This window comes from Paroedura picta, chromosome 8 (genome assembly GCF_049243985.1).
Source record: "Paroedura picta isolate Pp20150507F chromosome 8, Ppicta_v3.0, whole genome shotgun sequence".
Classification (NCBI taxonomy): domain Eukaryota; kingdom Metazoa; phylum Chordata; class Lepidosauria; order Squamata; family Gekkonidae; genus Paroedura; species Paroedura picta.
In genome coordinates, this window is record NC_135376.1 from 70,560,068 (window position 1) to 70,581,917 (window position 21,850).

General features: G+C 44.8%; 1 protein-coding gene across 2 annotated transcripts; it reads left to right on the plus strand.

Annotated features, from left to right (window-relative positions):
- The first annotated feature begins 16,522 nt into the window (after window positions 1-16,522).
- On the plus strand, window positions 16,523-20,717 carry PPP1R3C (protein phosphatase 1 regulatory subunit 3C). 2 transcript variants are annotated; one of them, XM_077350314.1, is made up of 2 exons: window positions 16,523-16,881; window positions 18,485-20,717. In XM_077350314.1, exon 2 carries the CDS (start codon window positions 18,486-18,488, stop codon window positions 19,431-19,433), a length of 948 nt encoding a protein of 315 aa, XP_077206429.1. In that variant the 5' UTR covers window positions 16,523-16,881; window position 18,485; the 3' UTR covers window positions 19,434-20,717. The 2 variants fall into 2 exon arrangements, with proteins under 2 accessions (XP_077206429.1, XP_077206430.1); XM_077350315.1 differs by lacking the exon at window positions 16,523-16,881 and adding an exon at window positions 16,969-17,162.
- The last annotated feature ends 1,133 nt before the right edge of the window (window positions 20,718-21,850 follow it).

Sequence of the window (21,850 nt, forward strand, 5' to 3'; positions counted from 1 at the left end):
TTCCTTCTCCCACCGCCATATCTCCCACACACCCTAATCGTTGGGATCCCCAGCCCTGCTTGGGTCTCTCCCCATTCCTGTCCATTCCTACCACCCCCATAATTTCCTCACCCTATTAAGTATTTTAAGTATTTTCTCCGATCCAAACAATTCTTTGAATCACCAATTCCTCCCAGTAGTAAAAGCTAAGAATATAGATTTGGGCTTTCCCCAATCTTACAGCATTGGAGATTTTCAGGAGATTTTGCCCCTAAAATAAATTTCCTATGCTGGGTGGGCAGCTGAAACCTTCTCTTTTATCCTGGGGAAAACTATACATGTCCACATTGATTTTGGTTTGTGAACTGAGACCCTAGGAGACACACATGTGGTACAGCTAGGGATGCCAGCCTCCAAGTGGGACCTGGGGATCCCCTGGAATAAGTCATTCTGCTTGTAAATTTCCTTTACCATGGGAGCCAAGAAAGGGGGGGGGGAAAACAGTGCAATAGGACTTTAAAAAGAAATGGACATACAGGAAACAGGAAACAAACTGAGCTCTGAAGGGAGCGAAATCCATGCAGAAGCAAAACAAAAACCTGACCCACCTGAGCTGGCATGCAGAAGAGAAAAAATACACCTGAGGGGAATGCACAATAAAAGTGAAGGGAAAGACCAGTGCATAAAAGGCCATGCGAAGGCGAAGAAAAAATCCTGTTAATTAGTTATTCAAAATCCTGACCCAAAGAATTTAGTTTTTCTGAAAAAGAAAATGCCCTCGTTCACCAGTTCATTCAACAGGTTAAAAGGAAACAAATATAGTAATGTTTATCTTCCCCATTTAAAACTGGCTGTGCCCCTTTGATATAAGAGGTGCTAGCATGAAAGCAATGTAATGGAGTCCTCTATTTATAAACAGAACAAGTACATCACTGGCACCAATAACCTGAACTGGCTTATGACCTTGTATCACCCTCTTATTTTGCCTTAGTTCAACCCTGGGAAACCTCAAGGGTAAGTGAGTATATTTTTTTCTTGTGCTTGGACAAATGTCATCAGGGTTACTATAGACATCTGTCAGCAAGATGATAGATAGAGACCATGTGCTCTTGTGTGTTTCCAAACAGATGCCAAGGCATAAAGGTTCCCATTCATGGGCTGGATTCTGATAGGTGAACCAGCATGGTTCCATATCTCAAATCTATCCAATCCCCTCATAGGTTACTTTTAAAGGCTTGATTCATATCCTGTTAATGCATCTCTGCTGCTAGATTGTCACCCACATCGTGGTTGTACCTTTAAAGAAAATAAGAGAGAAGGATGATTTCAAGGCTACCATCCAAATGCCATTGGGAGTACAAACTGTTCAAGAGGCAGGCAGCATTGACTGCGTTTATACCAGACAACGGGGAGTATTTAGCTAGGCAGGTCTCACATGAGATTTTACTTGCCGACCTGCATATAAGCCGAGGCACCTAATTTTACCACAAAATCTGGGCAAGCTTATTGACTTCCATATAAGCCGAGGGTGGGAAATGCTCCATCATCACAGGCTCTCCCATCCTGCCTCCCCCACCCAACAAATACAGAGAAGTCAAGAGGATGAATAGCTGCTGGGTTTTGTACCCTGCTTTTTACCCACAGAAACCAAAAGAATAATTTGGAAGAAGTGATTAAGAAGAGGATGAAGTGAAGGCAAAAGGGGAAAAAAGATCAAAGTCCCTCAGTCAAACCATTGATGTCCTACAAGCTGCCAGAGCAACGATTGGCTGGCTGGAACAGGCTTTTATTTCAATTACCGTATATACCCGTGTATAAGCCGAGGACTTTTTCAGTGTGAAAAAAGGTGCTGAAAAACTAGGCTTATATGTGAATATATAGGGTAAATGGAAAGATGTAATATCATAAGTTCTATGACTGCTACTCTCTGACCACAAGGTCAAAATACAATAGAAGAGAAAAAGATCATTCCCCAATTTAGGGGGGAAATATAAGGCTTACCATAGAAAGCAGATCATATTCTGTACCCTTGGCATGTTTCTCCTGCAGATTGTCGACCAGGGCCAGGGCCTTTTCAGTCCTGGCCTCTACCTGGTGGAATGAGCATCTGGAAGATCTGCGGGCCCTGCAAGAGCTACCAAGTTTCTGCAGGGCCTGTAAGACAGAACTCTTCCACCAGGTTTATGGCTGAGGCCGGTGCAGGAAGATCTGGTTGCCCCCTCCCCCCCAGGAAGATCCACCACTTGCCTTTGGAACATCATGGGCGATGACTGGCTGTATAGCCCTCTGCCACCCTGCTGGCAGGCGTACCGTTATAGGGAAGCATCGGTTTTTACTGCCATGCTGTATTGTGCAATGTATTTTAATGGGGTTTTAATGAGGTTTTATTCGCAGGAACATCTTGGAAGGCCCACATCCAGCCTGTGCTGAGGCAGCTGCATTAGTTACCAACTGCAACCCAGATTCGGTTCAAGGTTTTGGTTCTGACCTTCAAGGCAGTGTCTGGTGGAATGAGCTCCCGCAAGAGCTGCATGCCCTGCGGGAGCTTTTTGTGTTCCATAGGGCCTGCAAGACAGAACTCTTTTGCCAGGTCTATGGTTGAGGCCGGGGACTGAGTGGAAGATCTAATTGCCCCCCCCCCCAGTGCTAAGGAACGGTATGCCAGAGCCATCTATGGATGTTGTTATGGGGAGGGGGAGGGGATAGGGGATTATACTAAAGTGACCAGAATTAAGGGAACCTAAGGCGGGATGTGCCGCCACCACCAGAAAAACAGAGATGTGAACTGAAAGGTTTTTCTCTTGTTCCAATCAAGAATAGCAGGCCAGTCCGTACAACCTGTACAAAACAAACAAACAAACAAAACCCAAAGCAAAACAAAACAAACAAAATCAGAAGGAAAAAAGGGGCTGGTCAGTATCTGGAATGCATTCATACTGGACAACTGGGAATTTAATGAATCAGGGACAATATATAAGACTGTTTTCTTTGTTCATTGGTTTACTTCTGTAGTGCATTCCCTGTGTTTTTCTTTGCTTCTTTGGGTCCTCTTTGAAGAAAAAAAGTGGGTTGTGTTTTAAACCATGTAATCAGCCATCTTGAGCTCGCTAGGACAAAATTAAAGTTAATTATGATTATATTATTAAATATTTAAACAAACAATAATTATAAAATCAATTGAAATCCTGTTTTGGTTTGCAACAGCGCATGACACTGAAGATGTTAGGAAAGCTGCCTCAAGCAAACACTTTTGGGTACTGTGCAACAACTGACAAACCGCTGTGTAATCATGACATAAAAAACACTCTCATCTCAGACCCAAGGAGGTGAAAGGAAATGTTCTGGTTTGAACATAAAGGGCAGTTATGCTTTTAGCTAAGATGGCTGAAACCAGGAAACAAAAGCAAAAGGACACTTGTAAAAGGGTGGAAAGGAACAGATTAGAAACAGACCCAGGCTAAGTTGTGCTTGTTGAATGGATGTGGGGAAAATACACCCCTCAGAGGAGTCTTGTTTCTCTAACAGACTAGTCCTTTACAGGAAATCAAAGTGCAGCTATCTTCAGTCAGCAAGGGCCAGAGTTCAAAAACCAAGTACTGCCACTACATGAATACAGGCATTATTTGTTGAAGAACACCCTGCTGATGATTGCTTGTGTATCAGACAGCAGAGCAGATGGTCTAAGGCCAGCTGAGGGAGGCGATGATGGTTTTTCTTCAGCTGACTTCTTTTTATCTTCACTGGACTTGGAGTCTCATTTTTTTAATTTTAACTTTTTTTGCATCTTCATTCTATTTCACTTAGCAGAACACCCACGTCTCTACATGTCCATGTTCCATCTGCCAACAATATAGATAAATAAACTTGGGCTTTTCTAGATGTTGCTATCTCATTCATACGATCATTTCATTTATTATGGTCCAAGATCAGCCCATTTAAACATAAGGACACCAGCTAAACACAACAGAGCATTTTAAAAAATGCTTAACTTAGTTAAGCATTAATTTTTAGAAGAAGGCAACGATAAAGAAGAGCTGGCTCTTATATGCCTCTTTTCTCTACCTGAAGAAGTCTCAAAGCGGCTGACATTCGCCTTCCCTTTCCTCTCCGCACAACAGACACCCTGTGAGGTAGGTGAGGCTGAGAGTGCCCTGATATTACTGCTCAGTCAGAACAGTTTTATCAGTGCTGTGGGGAGCCCAAGGTCACCCAACTGGCTGCATGTGGGGGAGCGTGGAATCAAACCCAGCTCACCAGATTACAAGTCCACACTCCTTAACCACTGTACCAAGTTGGCTGTCTTTAGTAAAAAGACTGCATTGGCTTCCTGATCAGCTGAGCCAAGGTGGCCACCTCTAGAGTGATTTCATTAAGGCAAGCTACAGGGATTCATAAAATTCATCATACCTGCCGGGAAACTTGGATAAAATAAGGGTTAATATACAGGAAATGATAGCCATACAAAATGAACAGCAAAGTTGTATGCCTTTCATAGTTTCCATGGCATTTGGATGGCGAAAAAAATAAATGAGAGGAGATGTTACTTAAATGTTGGGCATTTCTGGCTTTTACTGTGCAATTTTGTTATACGATAAGTCCTAATTTCAGAATCTAGTTATATTATCTTCTTACATTTAACATTAAAGTCGAGCCATGGTCAGAGATTAAAACATTCAAATCCCATATCAAAATAAACCACAGCCTTTGGGCATTTTTTTCATCTGAAGCAAAAGTCTTCACCCCCTTCCGTGCTGGAGAGTTAATTTTTTTTTTGTTAAAAAAAAGGTATTCATAAAAATAGAGATATGAATCAGGAATCTGCTACCTGAAGCCACTCTTTGGATTGCTTCATAGTCTGGCCAGCTTCATGTGCCAAGAAAAAGCCAAGTGGGATTGCAGCTCATAATGCAATACTTGTCTGCAGAATTTTTTTTTTGTTCTGCTTAGCAGGAGCTATGTGCAGAGCACAGAAGCTATACACACTTGTGGCAGAAGCTGCGCTCACTCCCCGCTCCGTCTTTGAATACAGCTGGGATTCTCAAAGCAATTTACATCATTTTATTTCCATCCCTCTTTCAGCCAGCAATTCCCCAAATGCATACAGAATGAATATATACCGGGTGAGTATAAAACAGTTATTCAAGAAAAATGGAGATTCAAATTCATAACGAAAGGTGGGAACCCAAAAACCATGATGTTTTTTTTAAATCCTTAAATTTCCTGTAACCTAAATCTCTTGCTCATTCCCAGCAATAGCAAGTTTTCATTCTTACCCTTGCATTCACTGACAGGACTTGCTGGGTGAATGATCTCTGCAGGAGCTCACTTGATAAATGACAAATTCTGCAAGTTAAGTCATTCCCAATGGTCCCTTTTGGCAAAGAGTAGGGATGCCAGCCTCCAGGTAGGGCATGAGGACACCCTGAAATTACAGTTCATATCCAGACTGCAGAGATCAGTTCCACTAGAAGTTTTAGAGGGTGACTGTGGCGTTGCACACCACTGAGGTTGCTGTCCTTCCGAGGCTCCATCCCCAAATTCACAGGAGTTTCCCAACCTAGATCTATCATCCCTTTCCCCCATCCATCACCAAAGGCCAGGGGGGGACCTGGCAACCCCATCAGAGAGTCTCAACAACAGGATCTCACACAGTTCTGGAGGGCCTGGAAAACTGAGCTGTTCCACCAGACAACAATAACAAGAAATACTGGCCTCCATACATGAAACACCCACCACTGGAGACCCCTCCAAACTCTGAGAGACCGTACAGGAAATGTAATTCTAGAAGGTGGGTTTTAACTGAAAGACTGTGATTTTACTATGCCAGGTTTTATATTGTTGTTAACTGCCCAGAGCTGCTAGGATGGGGCAGTAGAGAAATAGTTTTATTTATTTTAGTGGACAAAACCTGGACACAGGACAACTACAGCACGAGTTTGTTCAAGCGGGTAGCTGAGTTGGTGTGAAGTTGCAGAACAAAGTTTGAATCTAATGGTACCTTTAAGAGCAAGCACGTGTTATTCAGGATGTGAGGTTTTGTCTGACAAAGTGTGCTGTGGACATTAAGGGGTTTTTTGCACGGCTTCAAAATCACACAATGGTTGCTAATTGGAAACACTATTGATTTGCCTTAACGCACGACGTCGTAGACAATCTGCAACACTCCTGAAACCGATCAGCAAAAAGCGCTTCATTGTAGCGCTTTCAGGGGAATCCCAAAAAGTGGATTCACCCTCCGGAAAGCGCTACACTCTTGCAAACAATCTGTAACACTAGCAATAAAGACCTGTGCGTTACCATTGTTGCGGTTTCTTCAAAGTCCCTCCTCCTGAGCCTGTCCTCCAAACTTCCGGCGAAGCGATCGCCATTTTTTTTCCTCCAAGCGAGCGGGGATAAACGCACCAGCGAGCCTCTTTCTGTTTAGAGGCTTCCCTGGCTTCAGTCCTTTACCTTTAGTCACTAAGCACAAACCACATAAAAGCCCGTTTGCTGAAATAAAGTCCCTTTATTTTTTACACATTAATTCAGCCGAAAATCGGGCCCGTGAGAGGGGGGGGGGATTTTTTTTTTTATCACTCGAGGCAGCGTGCCAACGATCATACAATCAAACGACAGCTCACATTAGGCAGCTGGATGGGTCTCTCCGTAGCAACGAATCTACCTAGATTTGTTGCTATGGGTCGTTTTTTTTTTTTTTTAAGCTTTCTTAAAGGGAAAGGGGCTGTTTGGGAGCATGCTAACGGCTGCCCATTGGCTGCTTGACGGCCAGGGGCGGGACGAGCTTGGCAATAGCGCTTCCTTTCTAGCGATTTCTGCCGAGACCGGAAGCCTGTGGGAAACGCTAAAAAACGCAACTGATTCCACTACAAAGGCAGGTATGCATAACGACGAATTCCACTATTTTAAATGGCGATTTTTCATTCCGCAAACAATTTGCAACAAAGATCCCCGTGTGAAAAGGCCCTAAAGCTTACACCAGCCTTTCTCAACTTTTTTACCATTGAGAAACCCCTGAAACATCCCTTGGGCTCCAAGAAACCTCAGAAATGGCACTATGGTGCAGAATATGGTTGGGAAGTATAGTTGTGCACATGCCCACCTGGGGCCCCTTCCCTTCCCACCCCCTCCAGGTCCATCATTGGCCATTTTGGGAGGGGGGTCAACATGATCATATATGGTCATATCACCTAATAAATGCTTTTAACAAATTTTTAAAAATATTTAAAATAATTAACTCCCACCCATTCAGGCCTGACTTACACCTTTAATAATACTTAGCTGGTCTTAAGGGTACCAGCACAAGCTCAGCAGAAGCTTATGAAGAAGAAGAAGAAGAAGAAGAGTTGGTTCTTATATGCCGCTTTTCTCTACCCGAAGGAGACTCAAAGTGGCTTACAGTGGCCTTCACTTTCTCAACTGACTTGGAGTCACCGTTGCCAGTTGGAGTCAAGGACACCCTCTCTGGAATTAAAAAAAATAAAACAAGAATGCTGTCTTCATTTACGAAGCTCTGAATAGCATATGTCTTTATAACAACAGTATCTGGCTTACAGAGAAAACACCTTCTTGACGAAATGAGGGTTGGAACTGAAGCTTGTCTGGACCATGTCCATCCCTCTTCACATGTGACCCCAGCTTTGGCCCTGAGCTGCTATATGCCCCACTGTCCCAGGTCACTGTTATAGAATTGGTGCTGTGTCTCTGTCTAGACCTAGATTGAAGTTCAGTAGAGCCTTAGAAGCCAACGAAACGTTCAGATAGAAGTTTTCAAGGGTCAAAGCTCCCTTGGGCAACCTGACAAGCATCTTGGACTCCAACCTACGTCTTTTACTGCAGACCAACATGGCTCCTCCGTTCAACAAACCAAAACCCACTGAGTTTTCACCAGCACAATTATTTTCAGGGTAAGCATTAGGAAAAAGCAAACACTACTCATTAGTAGAGCCCCTCCCCCAGTTATCTGGGAGTTAGTCAGAGGGCAGTCTTATGTTTTCTCCCGTTTCCTGCTCCCCCATTTCAGTCACATGCGAGGCCAGTGACCCCCCATATTTTGAAGCATTCCTCGCTCACACCCAAGCCCTTTGCAATCAGGCTGCTCTGGAGCAGAGAGCCTGTGGGTGTTTGCTTGGATTAATGATGTGGGTCGTTGCTTTGCTCAAAGACAGCATTGAAGGAGTCAGCTGAAAACGGCTGCAAAGGGGTGGGTGACAAGCGGCATTCAGGACTTTTATATATTATCTTTCTTGGGTTGCATAGGGAAGCTGAAAGAAGAAAAAACAAACAGGACAGTAAGGGCACAGTTTGAAGGTTTATTTGCAGTTTGCAGGGGGCTCCATCGAGTCCGGCATCCTGTTTCCCACAGTGGCCAACCTGAGGAATTGCTCTCAAGACACGACTGCAGTTGAACGTGGGGATTCCAGCTGGCAGCCTGGGCCATTAGTCACTGACCCACCCTAGATGAATTTGCCCAGCCCCTTTTTTCCAAGTCTTCTAGGCTAGTAGCCTTCGTTACATACTGCAGCTATGAATTCCATACTATGTGAAGTTAAAACAAAAAATTGCTTTCCTAAATCTATTGCCCCATTGACTTCTGGTGTTTTGGGAATTGGAGACAAAGTTCTTTTCATATATTTTTATACCATGTCTCCCTGACTCCAGCCGTCTTTGCTCTCAACTAAAAAGCTCCAACTCTTTGGCCTTTCCTCATAAGGAAGGTGCTTTGACCACTTGATCATTTGGGTGGCCTTCTGCATTTCCCCCAATATTACAATATCCAGTGTATATGTCAATTTAAGGGGAGGTGGTTCTCCGGCATGCATAATTAACTTTGAATCTCATTTGTCATGTTTTCCACTCACCCAGTTCGAAAAGATCGTTTTGTAACTCTTCACAATCTGGTTTCAGTTTCCCCATCAAGAATAATTTGGTGCCATTTGGAAACCTGGCCCCTTCCCCAGATTCCAGCTCAATTATGAGCAACGTTAAATAGCTCCTTTCCAATGAAGATCTTTGGTGGGACCTCACTGCTTATTTTCCTTCATTGCTGAAATAGTCCATCTAATCTCTTCTTTCTGGGTTTAACTGGCAATTAATCCTTGAGAAAAAAACATCCTCTTGAGAGTCAGCTTGTTGAAGTGGTTAAGAATGGCAGCCTCTAATCTGGAGAGCTGAGTTTGATTCCACACTCCTCCTCAACATGTGGCTGGCTAGGTGAACTTGGGCTACCACAGTTCTCTACAGGTTCTCTGTCTCACCTACCTTATAGGGTGTCTCTTGTGGGAAGAGGAAGGGAAGGGAATTGTAAGTTGTCTTGAGACACATGAGGCCTGCTGGGTGATCTCTGAAAGCGCTTTCAGCCCCACCTAGTTTAGTGTAGTGGTTTAGGAGTGTGGACTGGCATCTGGCATGCCGGGTTCGATTCTGTGCTCCCCCACATGCATCCAGCTGGGTGACCTTGGGCTCGCCACCGCACTGATAAAGCTGTTCTGACCGAGCAGTGATATCAGGGCTCTCTCAGCCTCACCCACCTCACAGGGGGTCTGTTGTGGGGAGAGGAAAGGGAAGGCGACTGTAAGCCTCTTTGAGACTCCTTTGGGTAGAGAAAAGCGGCATATAAGAACCAACTCTCCTCCTCCTCCTCACAGGGTGTCTGTTGTGGGGAGAGGAAGAGAAAGGCAATTATAAGCTGCTTCAGGTAATAAAAAGTGGGGTACAAAACCCCCAGCTCTTCTCTCTTCTCTTATTCCAGGTTTGCCAAATTTACTTAGGAGCCTTTGGTGAGGAACTTTTAAAATGCTTTCTTGAAATTCTACTGGATCGACTTTATCCTAAGGTTTGTTCTGAGAGATTGGTGAGTAGGACTTCTCATTACAGAAGCCATGCTAGTTTTTTTTTCAGTATGCTTAAGCGTTGTTTAATAGCGTGCCCATTGAATAGTTGTTAGGCTAACTGGTCAGTAGTTTTCTGGCCCTTTTTGAAGAACAACAACAACGAAACCCAGCATTTCATTGTTGCCATTGCCCAATCTTCTGCTAAGGAAAACTAGCTCATTTTAGTGACATTCCACATTTTTGTAAAGAGAGCAACAATTTTGTATCTGCATCTTTAAAGAACACGCTGCCCAAATTCAGTGACCTGTCAGTTTTTAATTTGTTGGTTTAATTTATTTGTGCTGCAAATCGTACACCAGATGAGCAAGCACTGTTCAGACAATTAAAAAAACACGCCCAGTAAAACAAGGTTGAAGGAGATTTGAACTCTTGACTAAGTGGACGCAAAGTAGAACGTAACTGATGTACATTTAACGATTGCGTGGAAGAAACTCTTTGATCAGGTGCAGCTTTTCCTAGCCTGAAGTTCACATTTGTTTTCAATTGCTAAAAGATACAGCTGTCCTCTGCTGCATCTGGTTGCGTCAGGTCTCTGACAGAGTGTTGTGCGCGTAAAAGCTTATACCTTGAATACAACCTTGTTGGTCGTACAAGTACCCCTGGACTCAAACTTTGCTCTCTTGCTTCTGTTTCCAATATCGGGAGGGCTATGGAAGTTTCATCCCCCACACAGCAATCCGGGTGTTATCTTGAAGGAACAAACACATTCCCCTGAGTCTAGCATGGTTTTATGGCTGCTGTCTTGACAACTCTTTTGGCCCTTAACAATCCAGAATCATCAGCTGATGTTTTTGGCTGGGAGATGGCTTCCTGATAACTGAAGATCCATAAAAGTGCCTCTTTACCTTAATTCACACACAGTAGATTCACCAGAAAATAAAAACAAGTATTACACAGACACACTGAGAACCAGTATGGTGTGCTGGTTAAGAGCAGTGGCCTCTAATTTGGAGAACTGGGTTGGATTCCCCACTCCTCCTCCACATGCAGCCAGCTGGGTGACCTTGGGCCAGTCACAGTTCTCTCAGAGCACTCTCAGCCTCATCAAACCACAAGGTGTCTCTTGTGGGAAGAGGAAGAGTAGGTGATTGTAAGTTGCTTTGAGACTCCTCTGGGCAGTAAAAAGCAGGGTACAAAATACCAGATCTTCTTCTTCCTGCATTGTGCAGGGAGTTGGACTAGATGACCCTGGAGATCCCTTCCAACTCTATGATTCTATAATTAGTATTTGAAGTGCCACTGGATTTCTCTTACTTCATGATGATATTTAATTTATTTCATGGACATCTCATCTTTCTCCCCAGTGGGAACCCAAAACAGTTTACATTGTTCTCTTCTCTGGATTAACCCCCCCTGCCCCCCAAAAGCCCCACAAGGTAGGTCAGGGTAAGACTATGCGACTGGGCCAAAGACACCCATCAACTTTCCATGGTAGAAGGAGGATATTTAGCCCAACACTGCCAATTCACAGCACTGGCTCTTGGTATGAGAAATACGACTTCCCATAGAAGGGCAATAAAGAGAGGAAGCATACAGACGGAGAGCTTCCAACCATGCACAGAACTGAGACTGAAGACACCCAGGTTCAGGAAGTCTACAATCCAACCTCAGTTTATTGCGACAACTGAATTCAAGCCCTTCAGCAAACTGGAGTTTGTTTTTCTATCCACAAATCAGGATTCTAAAGGATCCGGTCTTATGGGCAAGAAACAAACTCCAGTCACCAAAACAAACTGAGGGTTTTTAAAAAATTAATGTATTTAATATACCACCCTCTCTGAAGGCTCAGGGCAGTTTACATCAAACAGGAACAATACAAATAACTCTGTTTATAATAATACAATAATAACAACAGCAGCATTATGGAACAATAAAATACTGGGGAGAATAATGTCAACGCATACTGATGGCCCAGTGTGGGAAGGCGAGTCTACAGTGATGGTTGTTGGAGGGAGACAGGGGGGGGGGGAGGCGATGGGAAGGGGTGGTTCAGGTTGACTTCAACCAAATGCCTGGCGGAGGTTATATAAACCAGAACATGTCTGGTCTTAGATGTATGTACAACAGGAACAAGGAAACAGTGGCCAACACCAAAAATATTGCCATTAACTCCAGTTTGTTTGTGACATATGAAAGCAGGGAAATGTTTATTTATTGCATGATAAACCTAGCCTTCTGAATAGCTCCTTAAAACTAGTTCTGTACTTCTTGGGTCAGCTCAGAAGGAGTACCCTCCTTCAAAAGGGAGAATCTCTGGTAATCAATGCCAAACAAGGAGCAAGATATATTCACAGCCAGATGTATTAAAATCTTTTTAAAAAGAGAAACAGCATGTTCTTTGACAGCATTTCATGCTGGATGGGGGATGAAACTCGATCACAATGAACAGTATTTACCAACTCATAGCTTAAATATAAAAGCATGGCAAACATTAACCATTACCCCTGAGCTTACATTTTCTATTTGTGTGAAATGAATGAATGGACTTGACAGCTGTTTGCTTAGTTGGTTTGGGAAAGAGCAGCTATTTTCCTCTTACTGGCTTCCCTCCCTCTTTCTGCACAGTTGTCTGTATTGCACCAAGTCTCCAAGGAGGAAAAAAAAAACTCACTGAGTAGTCTAGTTTACATACACTTGTCACTCAAGGAAATTCTAAACTGACCTAGATTTTTTTTTCTCCTGACACACCCACAAGCTTGATCCTAAATGATCATTTGGAAGTAAGATAGAACTTACTTTCAAGTCGATATTTTAATGCAAGATTAAAACACAGAGACTCATAGTTACAGATGCCTCTCCATATTCAGTGCCATGAAATCCTGAAGAAGCCATCAGGCTAATGCCTTTTCACGAGTACATATAGAATTGTTGATCCTCCTGGACAGGGAGTTGGGTGTGTAGAGTGGGAACAAGCAAGTGTGCAGAAAAGCAACCTCTAGATTTACTCTCCTCCAGCTGAATACCTGATAGGTCTTTAGGTAGGCATATCACGGTCTTCTATGAAAGCCTTTCAGATGCTGGCAAACAAGCGTCTCTACCCACCCACCATCTCCTTCTCCTGAACCACTCCAATAGTCAAAGAAGTTCTACTAGAAAGCAGAGGCCAGGAAGGTAATTTAGGGGAGAACCTAGGCCCATTCTGCACAAGGTTCAATGTGGCAAATTGCTTACGGAAAGAAAAAACGGAATTTAAACTAGTGGAATTCGGCGTAATGCATACTTGCCTATGTAGCGGAATCCAGTTGCGTTTCAATCATTTCCCACAGGTTTCCGGTCTCGGCAAAAATCGCTAGAAAGGAAGCGATTTTTGCTGTGCTTTGTCCCGCCCCTGGCCGTCAATCAAACGAGCAGCCAATGGGCGGTTGTTACCATGCTCTGGAAAAGCCCCTTTGCCTTTAATAACAGGTTTAAAAAAAAAAGAAAAACACATGTTGCAACGAATATGCCTTGATTCCTCCTAACATAGAGATCCATCTAGCTGGCAGCTGGTGTGTGCGCTGCTGATTCATCATTGCCATGCTCCCCCAAGTGAAAAAAAATCCCCCCCTCTGTGCACGGGCGTGATTTTCAGCCGAAAAGAAAGGGAACTTGCAAACGGGGCTGTGTTGTGCTTGGTGACTTGAGGGGAGCTTTAAAGCAGCTCTGTGGAGGGACTGCAGCCAGAGAAGCCTCGCTGGGTGAATGAAGCCTCGCCGGTTCATTGCTCTCTGCTTGCTCTGAGAAAAAAAAATGGCGATCCCTTTGCCGGAAGTTCAGAGGAGAGAGCCAGGGGGAGGGACCTTGCTGAAACTGCAACAATGGTAACATACAGAACTTTTTCGAAATTGTTGTAGATTGTTTGCAAGAGTGTAGCACTTTCCAGAGGGTGAATCCACATTTTGGGATTTCCCTGGAAGTGCTACAACGAAGCGTTTTTAGCGGGACTGTTTCAGGAGTGTGGCAGATTGTGTACGACGTCGTGCATAACTGCATATTAATAGCAATTGCAATTTGCAACCCTTCTGCTACATTAAACTTGTGCGGAATGGACCCTAGAACCTTCTGAGGAGAGAGGAGGAGAAGGAAGAGGAAGAGAAGAAGAGCTGGCTTTGTGTACCCCACTTTTTCCCCTACGTGAAGTGGCTTAAAGTCACCTACCCTTCCTCTCCTCACAATAGATGCTCTGTGAGGTAGGTGCAGCTGAAAGAATGCAGAGACAACTGTGACTGGCCCAGGGTTACCCAGCTGGCTGCATGTGGAGAAGGAGTGGGGAATCAAACCCAGTTTCCCAGATTAGAATCCACTGTGCTTAACAACTACACTACTCTGGCTGCCAAGGCAGAGAGAGAGGGGGCTATTGACAGGCCTGAAGAAATGTGTCCTGTCCCTTTAATAGAAAACCTAACATGCGATAATGAGCAGAGGACACTTTTTCCCTGCACAGAGGTAAATAACACAATTGGGTAAATAACATCTCATTAAGCCTATATTAAAAGGACAGTACATTTGGACAACAGTCTGGGGACATTAAAGGCCAGTTATACAGCAGCCAATATGCTAAACTTCTCTCTCTGTCCTGGGTGACCTTGGGCTGGCCTCAGCACTGACAGAGCTGTTCTGACCAAGCAGTAATATCAAGGCTTTCTCAGCCTCACCCACCTCACAGGGTGTCTGTTGTGGGGAGAGGAAAGGGAAGGCGAATGTAAGCCGCTTTGAGACTCCTTTGGGTACAGAAAAGTGGCATATAAGAACCAACTCTTCTTCTTCTCCTTCTCTGTTCCATTGTGGGACAATTCCAAGCTCACATTCAACCATTCCTACCATCTAAGTCTACCAGCTTTGGTTTGTCAGGGCCTGTGGTGGGTTGGAGACCCTACCCCTTTGAGTTCCAAGAAAAGTGTTGCCCATTTCCACATTTGAAGCCTATTTTAAAGTGACAGGACACTTTTCTCTAGGCCTATTGCCCGCTATTATTATTTATTAGATTTATAGACCACTCCTCTCCACTAGTGGGCTTAGGAGCAGTTTACAACATAGACTTAAACATTTGTAGTCAGTTTTTTGAAAACCCCATCATCCACCCCACCACAACCATCTTCACCTGGCCTGCAAGATTGACTGGCTGGGACTGGGGCTCCACCCACTGTGGAGGCCTGAGAACTGGCGCCCCAACCCAGCCAGTCTGGATGGTTCAGGAACGTGGCTTGAAACAAGGCCCATTTTTTTCCCCCAGTGCCCATATTTATTCCCTGAAAACTAGCTTAATTCTGTATATGACCTTCATACTTATCAGTGCGACCCACTTCCGTGCATGCCAGGGTGCAGGCCTTTAAACCAACCTCATCACACTCTTATGGATAATGCAAAGGAAGCTCTGTGGGTTTTATATTCTTACTGTAAACTGCCAGGAGCTGGTCAATAAGAACAAATATAAATAAACAAACAGAGTACAAGTGTACCATGTCAGAAGTGAATGCCTAAAGGGGTAGGTGAACAAAACACATCTAAAATCACTCATTCCTACAGCCATAGGGAATGCCCCTTTTCTTTTCTTGACAGATGGCCTTTAATGGTCGCATGCAAGAAAGCCATTCAAGAGCTAATAAGCTTTGCCTCATTACAGTCAAAATCTGCTCAATCAATGTCTGTCTTCTTGGCCAGAAGTTTAAAGGCAACTTCTGTTAAAAACTACCTCCTTTAACACAGTAACAGACCCACCCAGCTCTGCCTGAAACCTGGGAGAATCGTTGCCCCTCAGGGCAGAAAGGTGAGGACCCACAATTGTCTAACAAATTAGTTTGATAACTGTCACAACTGTGGCTATGAAAAGGCGTAACTTTGTGGGAATGGGTTGGTCACCTCGATAGATTTGGCTGCAGTACTAAGGCTGCAAGTCTGCAGGCACTTGTTTGGGAGTAAGAAAACCCCACTGAATGTAGCACAACCCACTTCTGAATGAAACCTGCATGGGCACCAGCAGCATAGAGTTTGAAACACTGCAACTTAAGGCTCCCTTCCAAAAGCTGAGATCTGCAGTCAAGGCTGCTAGCAAACATCACATTCTGCAGGGTTTGCAATTTAAAAGCCTGCACAGAGACGACCAGCTAACATCTACAGTTTGGAGAGGTGTCTATGTACAATCATTACGGTTACTTCCCCCCCCCCTGCTTTCCAACAGTTGCACAGCACACACAAAGAAATGAAATAACTGCAGCGTGGAAGGGCTTTACTGGCTGAACTTCTGCCTGCCTCAGGACTTCGCTTGTTGAACTTCTGCCTGTCGCCTAGTCATTAGCATTAGCCTGGGAACAGTAGAAAACTTATGGACAGAACTTAAAACTTGGTGGGGGGGGTAACATTTGACAACAGGAACGCAAGGGAAACATCTGGAGCATTCCCTGCAGACGGAAGACATGCAGGAGAAAGCAAAAAAAAAATGTGCACGGTCACTGCAGCCAATCTTCTTTATTTAGTCTCTGCCCGAAGTAGTGCTGCATGCTGACTCAGTAGGACTCCTCTGGAGCAAGCGATTCAGAGGCCGAGCCGCGGACAAGCACGCCCAAGTTGCAAGCCACCCGGTCTCTGTCGGCTCGGGACCCTTGGCCAGCTTGTCTTCCCCTATTAACTCCTCGGGGGCCGGCAGGGGCTGACCTTGAGCCGAGGCGGAGGCGCCACCGCGCAGGGGCTGTGTCAACAGAGCGGCGTGCTTCCCACCGCCGGCCAGCCCAGCGAGCGAGCGAGCGAGCGAACACGGCCCGGCCAGCCCAGCGCTGATTGCTCGGCAGCCGCGCAGCCTGCCACGCGATTGGCCGCTGCCCCGCTTGCACGTGAAAAAGGCAGCGCGGCGGTAGATAAGCGGCGGCCGCGAGCTGGGAGCCTGCAAGGGGGAGGTTGCGGCGTCGGCGGTGGGACCGCGAGGCGAAAGCCGCCTTCTGTCGTGGCCCGCTGAGGAGCGCTCCGCTTGCAGCGCGGCTCCGCACTCTGCCCTGCGCCGCTCGGGTTCCGTTTGCTCCGTGTAAGGAGGCTGCACCAGGTAAGCGTCGGGAGGGAACATAATAATCTCTTTCCCCAAAAAGGACTGGTGTTGGAGGCGGACGTGCTTGGGAGGTTTCCTCCGGTGACCAAGGGCTTTCTTGGACCGATGCTGTAGACGCCTGCGCTGGAGCAGATTCGAGTTGAACTCCGTGGGGATCGGCGCTCTCCCTGCTTTGGCGCGAGGGCTGGTGGTGCCCTTGTTACCGCAGCGCAGCGGAATCGCGCTATTTCAGTGGATGTTCGGGGCTGCTGGCTGTGCTCTCGCTAGGCGCTCTCAGGGTAGGAAGCTGAGCCCTCTCCCCACTTCGGAATGGCCATGCCCCTCCTCCCCTTGAATGGTTATGTTTAAACTTATATATAATAACTGCAAGCTCTGAAGTAGCTTTGGGTTGTTTTGAAAAGCGAATCGTTTCCGGAATGGTCATGGTAGCTGTTGGCCCTGCAGGGTTGGAGATGGATGAGGGGGGGGCGAGGCCTGTCTGCCTGTCTGCCTGTTTGCCTGTTTCTCTAAACTTCTCCCCCCTTCTCTTGGGGATGCCTCGTAGCCCTGTCAAAACTGATGCTTCCCGAGTTCCTGTTAGTATGTGGCGGGGGCCAGGTAGCTAGAACTTCCTGAAAAATTATCCAAGAGTTGGGAACTTGTTTCCTGGGTTCAGTCTAGGGATCTCCCAAAGCAGTGGACCTGTTATAAAGCTGGTAACACTTGGGCTCCATTGGGTTTTGTTGCTTTGGGTGAGGGGAAACTGCAGCAATAAAACAGCTTCCTTCAAAACAAACCAGCCATTGTAGGACTTAAGTGGTTCTTGTCATAAACTGCATTATTTTAATGATGATGACTAACCTAGGAAACTGTAATTGGCAACAATGAAGTGAGCTCGGGGAATAGTCACTCTCGGCCTCTGGTATATAATGCCAACAGAGTTTTTCACAGAGCTCATCTAGTGTCTCTGGAAACAGCTAGAATTGCTGAGCTTGGGGGGGACTTATTTAATGTCTCTTGCTCCAATTGTTCCAGACGTGGACAAAGCAGTACTTTATATTATCTTGCAGGACAGTTACATAAAACATCATATTTCTTACAATGTGACTTGTAAGAAAATATCACAAAAGGGATATAGAGCTCAGTTCTTAAATGGAGCATGCTGGTTTTTATGTAGGATGAGCATGCATGAAACACTCTGAAAGGTTTCAAAGAGTGCTGATTATGACTACAATTATTTCATGTGCCCACCTTGTGTATTTTTGTGTATTTTTAAATTGTGGCTGCCTGCAAAGTGTTAAAAATTTGGTTATCTCTAACTATTAACATCAGAGCTTTCATAGATGAATAAAAATTACAAAATTAAACCTTTAGCTGATTCCAGAACCAACGTGGAATCTACGTGTGTAGAACCCTGAATAGCCTATTACTATTACCTTCTGCTTGCTTTCATCTACAGTTCTGGGTTAATCTTGCTTATGACTAAATTATTTAAAGCCCTGCAGCTGGCAAATCATGAATTATGAAGAGGGAGAGGGCAGGCAGGAAGTGTCTTCAGAACCTCTGCCCAGTATGTATCCTATGCAAAAGGAAACCGAACATGCCTGTGTTTGCTTTTCAGAATGATCCAAGTTTTGGACCCAAGACCTCTGTCCAGTCCCATCATGCCTGTAGATGTGGCCATGAGACTCTGCTTGGCTCGTTCTCCACCTGTGAAGAGTTTTCTCAGTCCACTTGACGAATATCGGAGAAGAAACTTTGTGGACCGATTTAAGCCTCTTAGACCATGCCTCCACGTGAAACGTGAGACCGAGTCTCCAAGCCACGACTGGAAACGCTCTTCTGGCCGAACCAAAAAGAGAGTGGTTTTTGCGGATTCTAAAGGTCTCTCTCTGACTGCAATCCATGTCTTCTCTGAATTCCAGGAGAACCCAGCATGGGATCTTCAGTTTGATATGTTACACCTCGAAGACATAACAACTGGCTTAAAACTTCACGAGGAGAAGAACTTGATTCTGGGCTTCACTCAGCCATCAGTTGACTATTTAGACTTCCGGAACCGCTTGCAGAAGAATTTTGTTTGTCTAGAAAACTGCACCCTCCAAGAAAGAGCCGTGTCGGGGACTGTGAAGGTGAAGAATGTGAGCTTTGAGAAAAAGGTGCAGGTCCGGATCACCTACAACTCGTGGAAGACTTATTCCAACATCGATTGCATCTACATGAACAATGTATATGGAGACTCTGACAATGATACCTTCTCTTTTGCTCTTGACTTGCCTCCAGCCGTTCCGACAGAAGAGAAGATTGAATTTTGCATCTATTACCAAAGTGGAGAACGTGACTTCTGGGACAATAATGATGGGCAGAACTACAAGATTGTCCATGCAGAATGGAAGTCCGATGGTGTCCAAGCACCAGCATCGCCCAAGAAAGACTGTATGACACTCAGGGCCTCAAAGAAAGCGCACGAAACAGGCGCTGAACAGCTTGGCAGTCCCCGGATATCTAATGGCCTTTTCCCTGAATGGCAAAGTTGGAGCAGGATGGGAAACTCCTCTCCATATTGGTGAAAGAAATAAGCTACAGAGTTATCTTCTGTCAGCAGCAGAACCTTGACTCCTAGAAGGATTTGCTGATGGCTTAAAAAACAAAATCAGATGGTTGCAACTTCAAAAAGATCTAGCTCTATCATGGACCTGAGAGAGAATGTAAATTCAGTGGCATGGTCTCCTCATATAAGAAGAGACTGGGTTGTCCCTATACATGACTCTTTTTGACTGTCACTTGCCTGAATGAGAGCGGCTTGTTAGGAAGTAACATTGTGTGCAGTGGTTTTTTTGTAAGGTTCGGATGTTTGTGGGGGGGATGTTGAATACAGAGCCACCAAAATAGTTGTGCCTGTTGGATAAAATGTAGCACAGACTGTGAGAGATGCTGGACACCGAAATCTGGGGCCTAAAACCAATCCTGGACTAATCTTGATAGTAACAATTCATTGTTTTGGGATTGTGGGTCAGGAACATCTCTCTTTCGGTGGGAGTAAAGGGAAGAGAAAGGAGGGGAAGATGTGTGAGGGCACTGTATTATAGGGGAACAGTAAAGGTTTTTGAGTGGGGGAACCTGGTGTTTAAAATCTGTGGAAAACCCTTCAGGGATCTGTAAGAAGCAAGAAGGAATGCCAGTCAAGAGCTGCAGTCCGTCCAGTCCATGCACTTATCACAAAGACGCGGGAGTGAAAAAGGGTTCTTGGACCATAGGCAGCTGCATGACATGCCAAACTTCGAAGGGTGTGGCTTTTGTCCATATATGGACGGGCTGCATGTGTTCCATTTTGAGAGGGGAGGGGAAAGAAGGTGGGAGGCAACATAGTTTGGGAATAATGCTGAGGGACTAGGCTACTTAGTAGCCATCTTCTTGGCAGTGGAAATCCATCTTGCTAGACAATATGCTTATTCCGCTTTCTCAAATGCTTGTGAAACTGCAGTTCCCAGGCAAGACAACAGGCTATGCCTTAAAATAAAATACCGTAGTTGTCCCAAGTTTACCCAAAGAATTTAGTTGAACGGACAGACTGCCTTTTGTGAAATGCCTTAACCTGTAGATATTGTTAGCTAGTCTATTGATTTTTGACTTGTAAAAGTTTCTCTACTTTCCTGTTATCTTGCTCACTATTGCAGAGGGGTTTTTTTTAGTGATACATGCTCGTCTACAAACTAGCTCTTCACAACTGTGAAATAAACCTAAGCAAATAAAAGTCCTTCATATTGAAGGGGTGATAATGTAGCTGTACTTCTCAAGCTAATCAGTTTAAAATGACAGTATGCACCTTGCACATAAATAGAAATAGTTTTTTTTTAAATAAAAATCATGCTCATACCTCATTATTTCCTCCATAGCTTTTACAGATGTAGAAAGCTTTCTGTGTGACTTCATAATAGTATTAATCTTTCCCCAAAAGATCACATTTGTAAATAATAGCACAAGACTGTAACTTTGGACACAGATTGTATTGGACGAAGCAAAATCAGAGTGCACACAAATTCCTATGATCTCTTATCTGTTTTGTAGTGATGGTGTTTGTCTATGTAAAATGTGAATCACAGTGTTTGCCTTGCCAATACTGAGATGGGATTTGCATTGCAAAAAAGGGAAAAGCCTCTCTCACCTGTTCTTTTTCTACTGTATCTCACTACTGTGTGCATTCATTATTTTTAAAATAAATTGTGTTTTTGATAATTGTGGTGGCTTCAACTTGATCATCATGGTATATTTCTGATGGGGAGAGGGGAAGCAAAAAGGATCAGTATTTTATAGCCAGCAACATGTTATATGTAATGTTTTCCTCTTTTTGCCCTTTCTTGGGCTGTCATTGACTGACAGCTGCCTTTTGGAAAGGACAGAAGATTCAAAACCGGAGCCAGCTTGGTGTAGTGACTAAGAGTGACGGTTTCTAATCTGGAGAGCCAAGTTTGATTCCCCACTCCTCCACACGCAGCCAGCTAGGTGACCTTGGGCTAGTCACAGTCCTGGTAGAGCTGTTCTCACAGAGCAGTTCCGTCAGGACTTATTCATCCACACCTACCTCACAGGGTGTCTGTTGCAGGGAGAAGAAAGGAAGGCGATTGGAAGCCACTTCGAGACTCCTGGTAGAGAAAACTGGGGGGCATAAACACCATCTCTTCTCCCTCTTTAGCTAATCCTTGTGCCGTGATCTTACACACTTGTGTCATGATGTAGTCTTACAGTTAGCCAGACCTAAATGTTCACTTCATCGTCGTCCAGCATCACACCAACAGGGGGAGCTCAATGTGGTAACGTGAATATAAACATGAAGAGGAGAGCTGATTCAGCATTGTACAAAACCAAGCACCACCCCCTCAATGTCATTCCCCACCACGGCACATTGCCCTGATGGCCATCTCACATGGAAGAGCTGTGTCCTTCGCTTGGGGCTGTTCTTGCCAGGCTAAAGGGAGTGTCAGCTCTT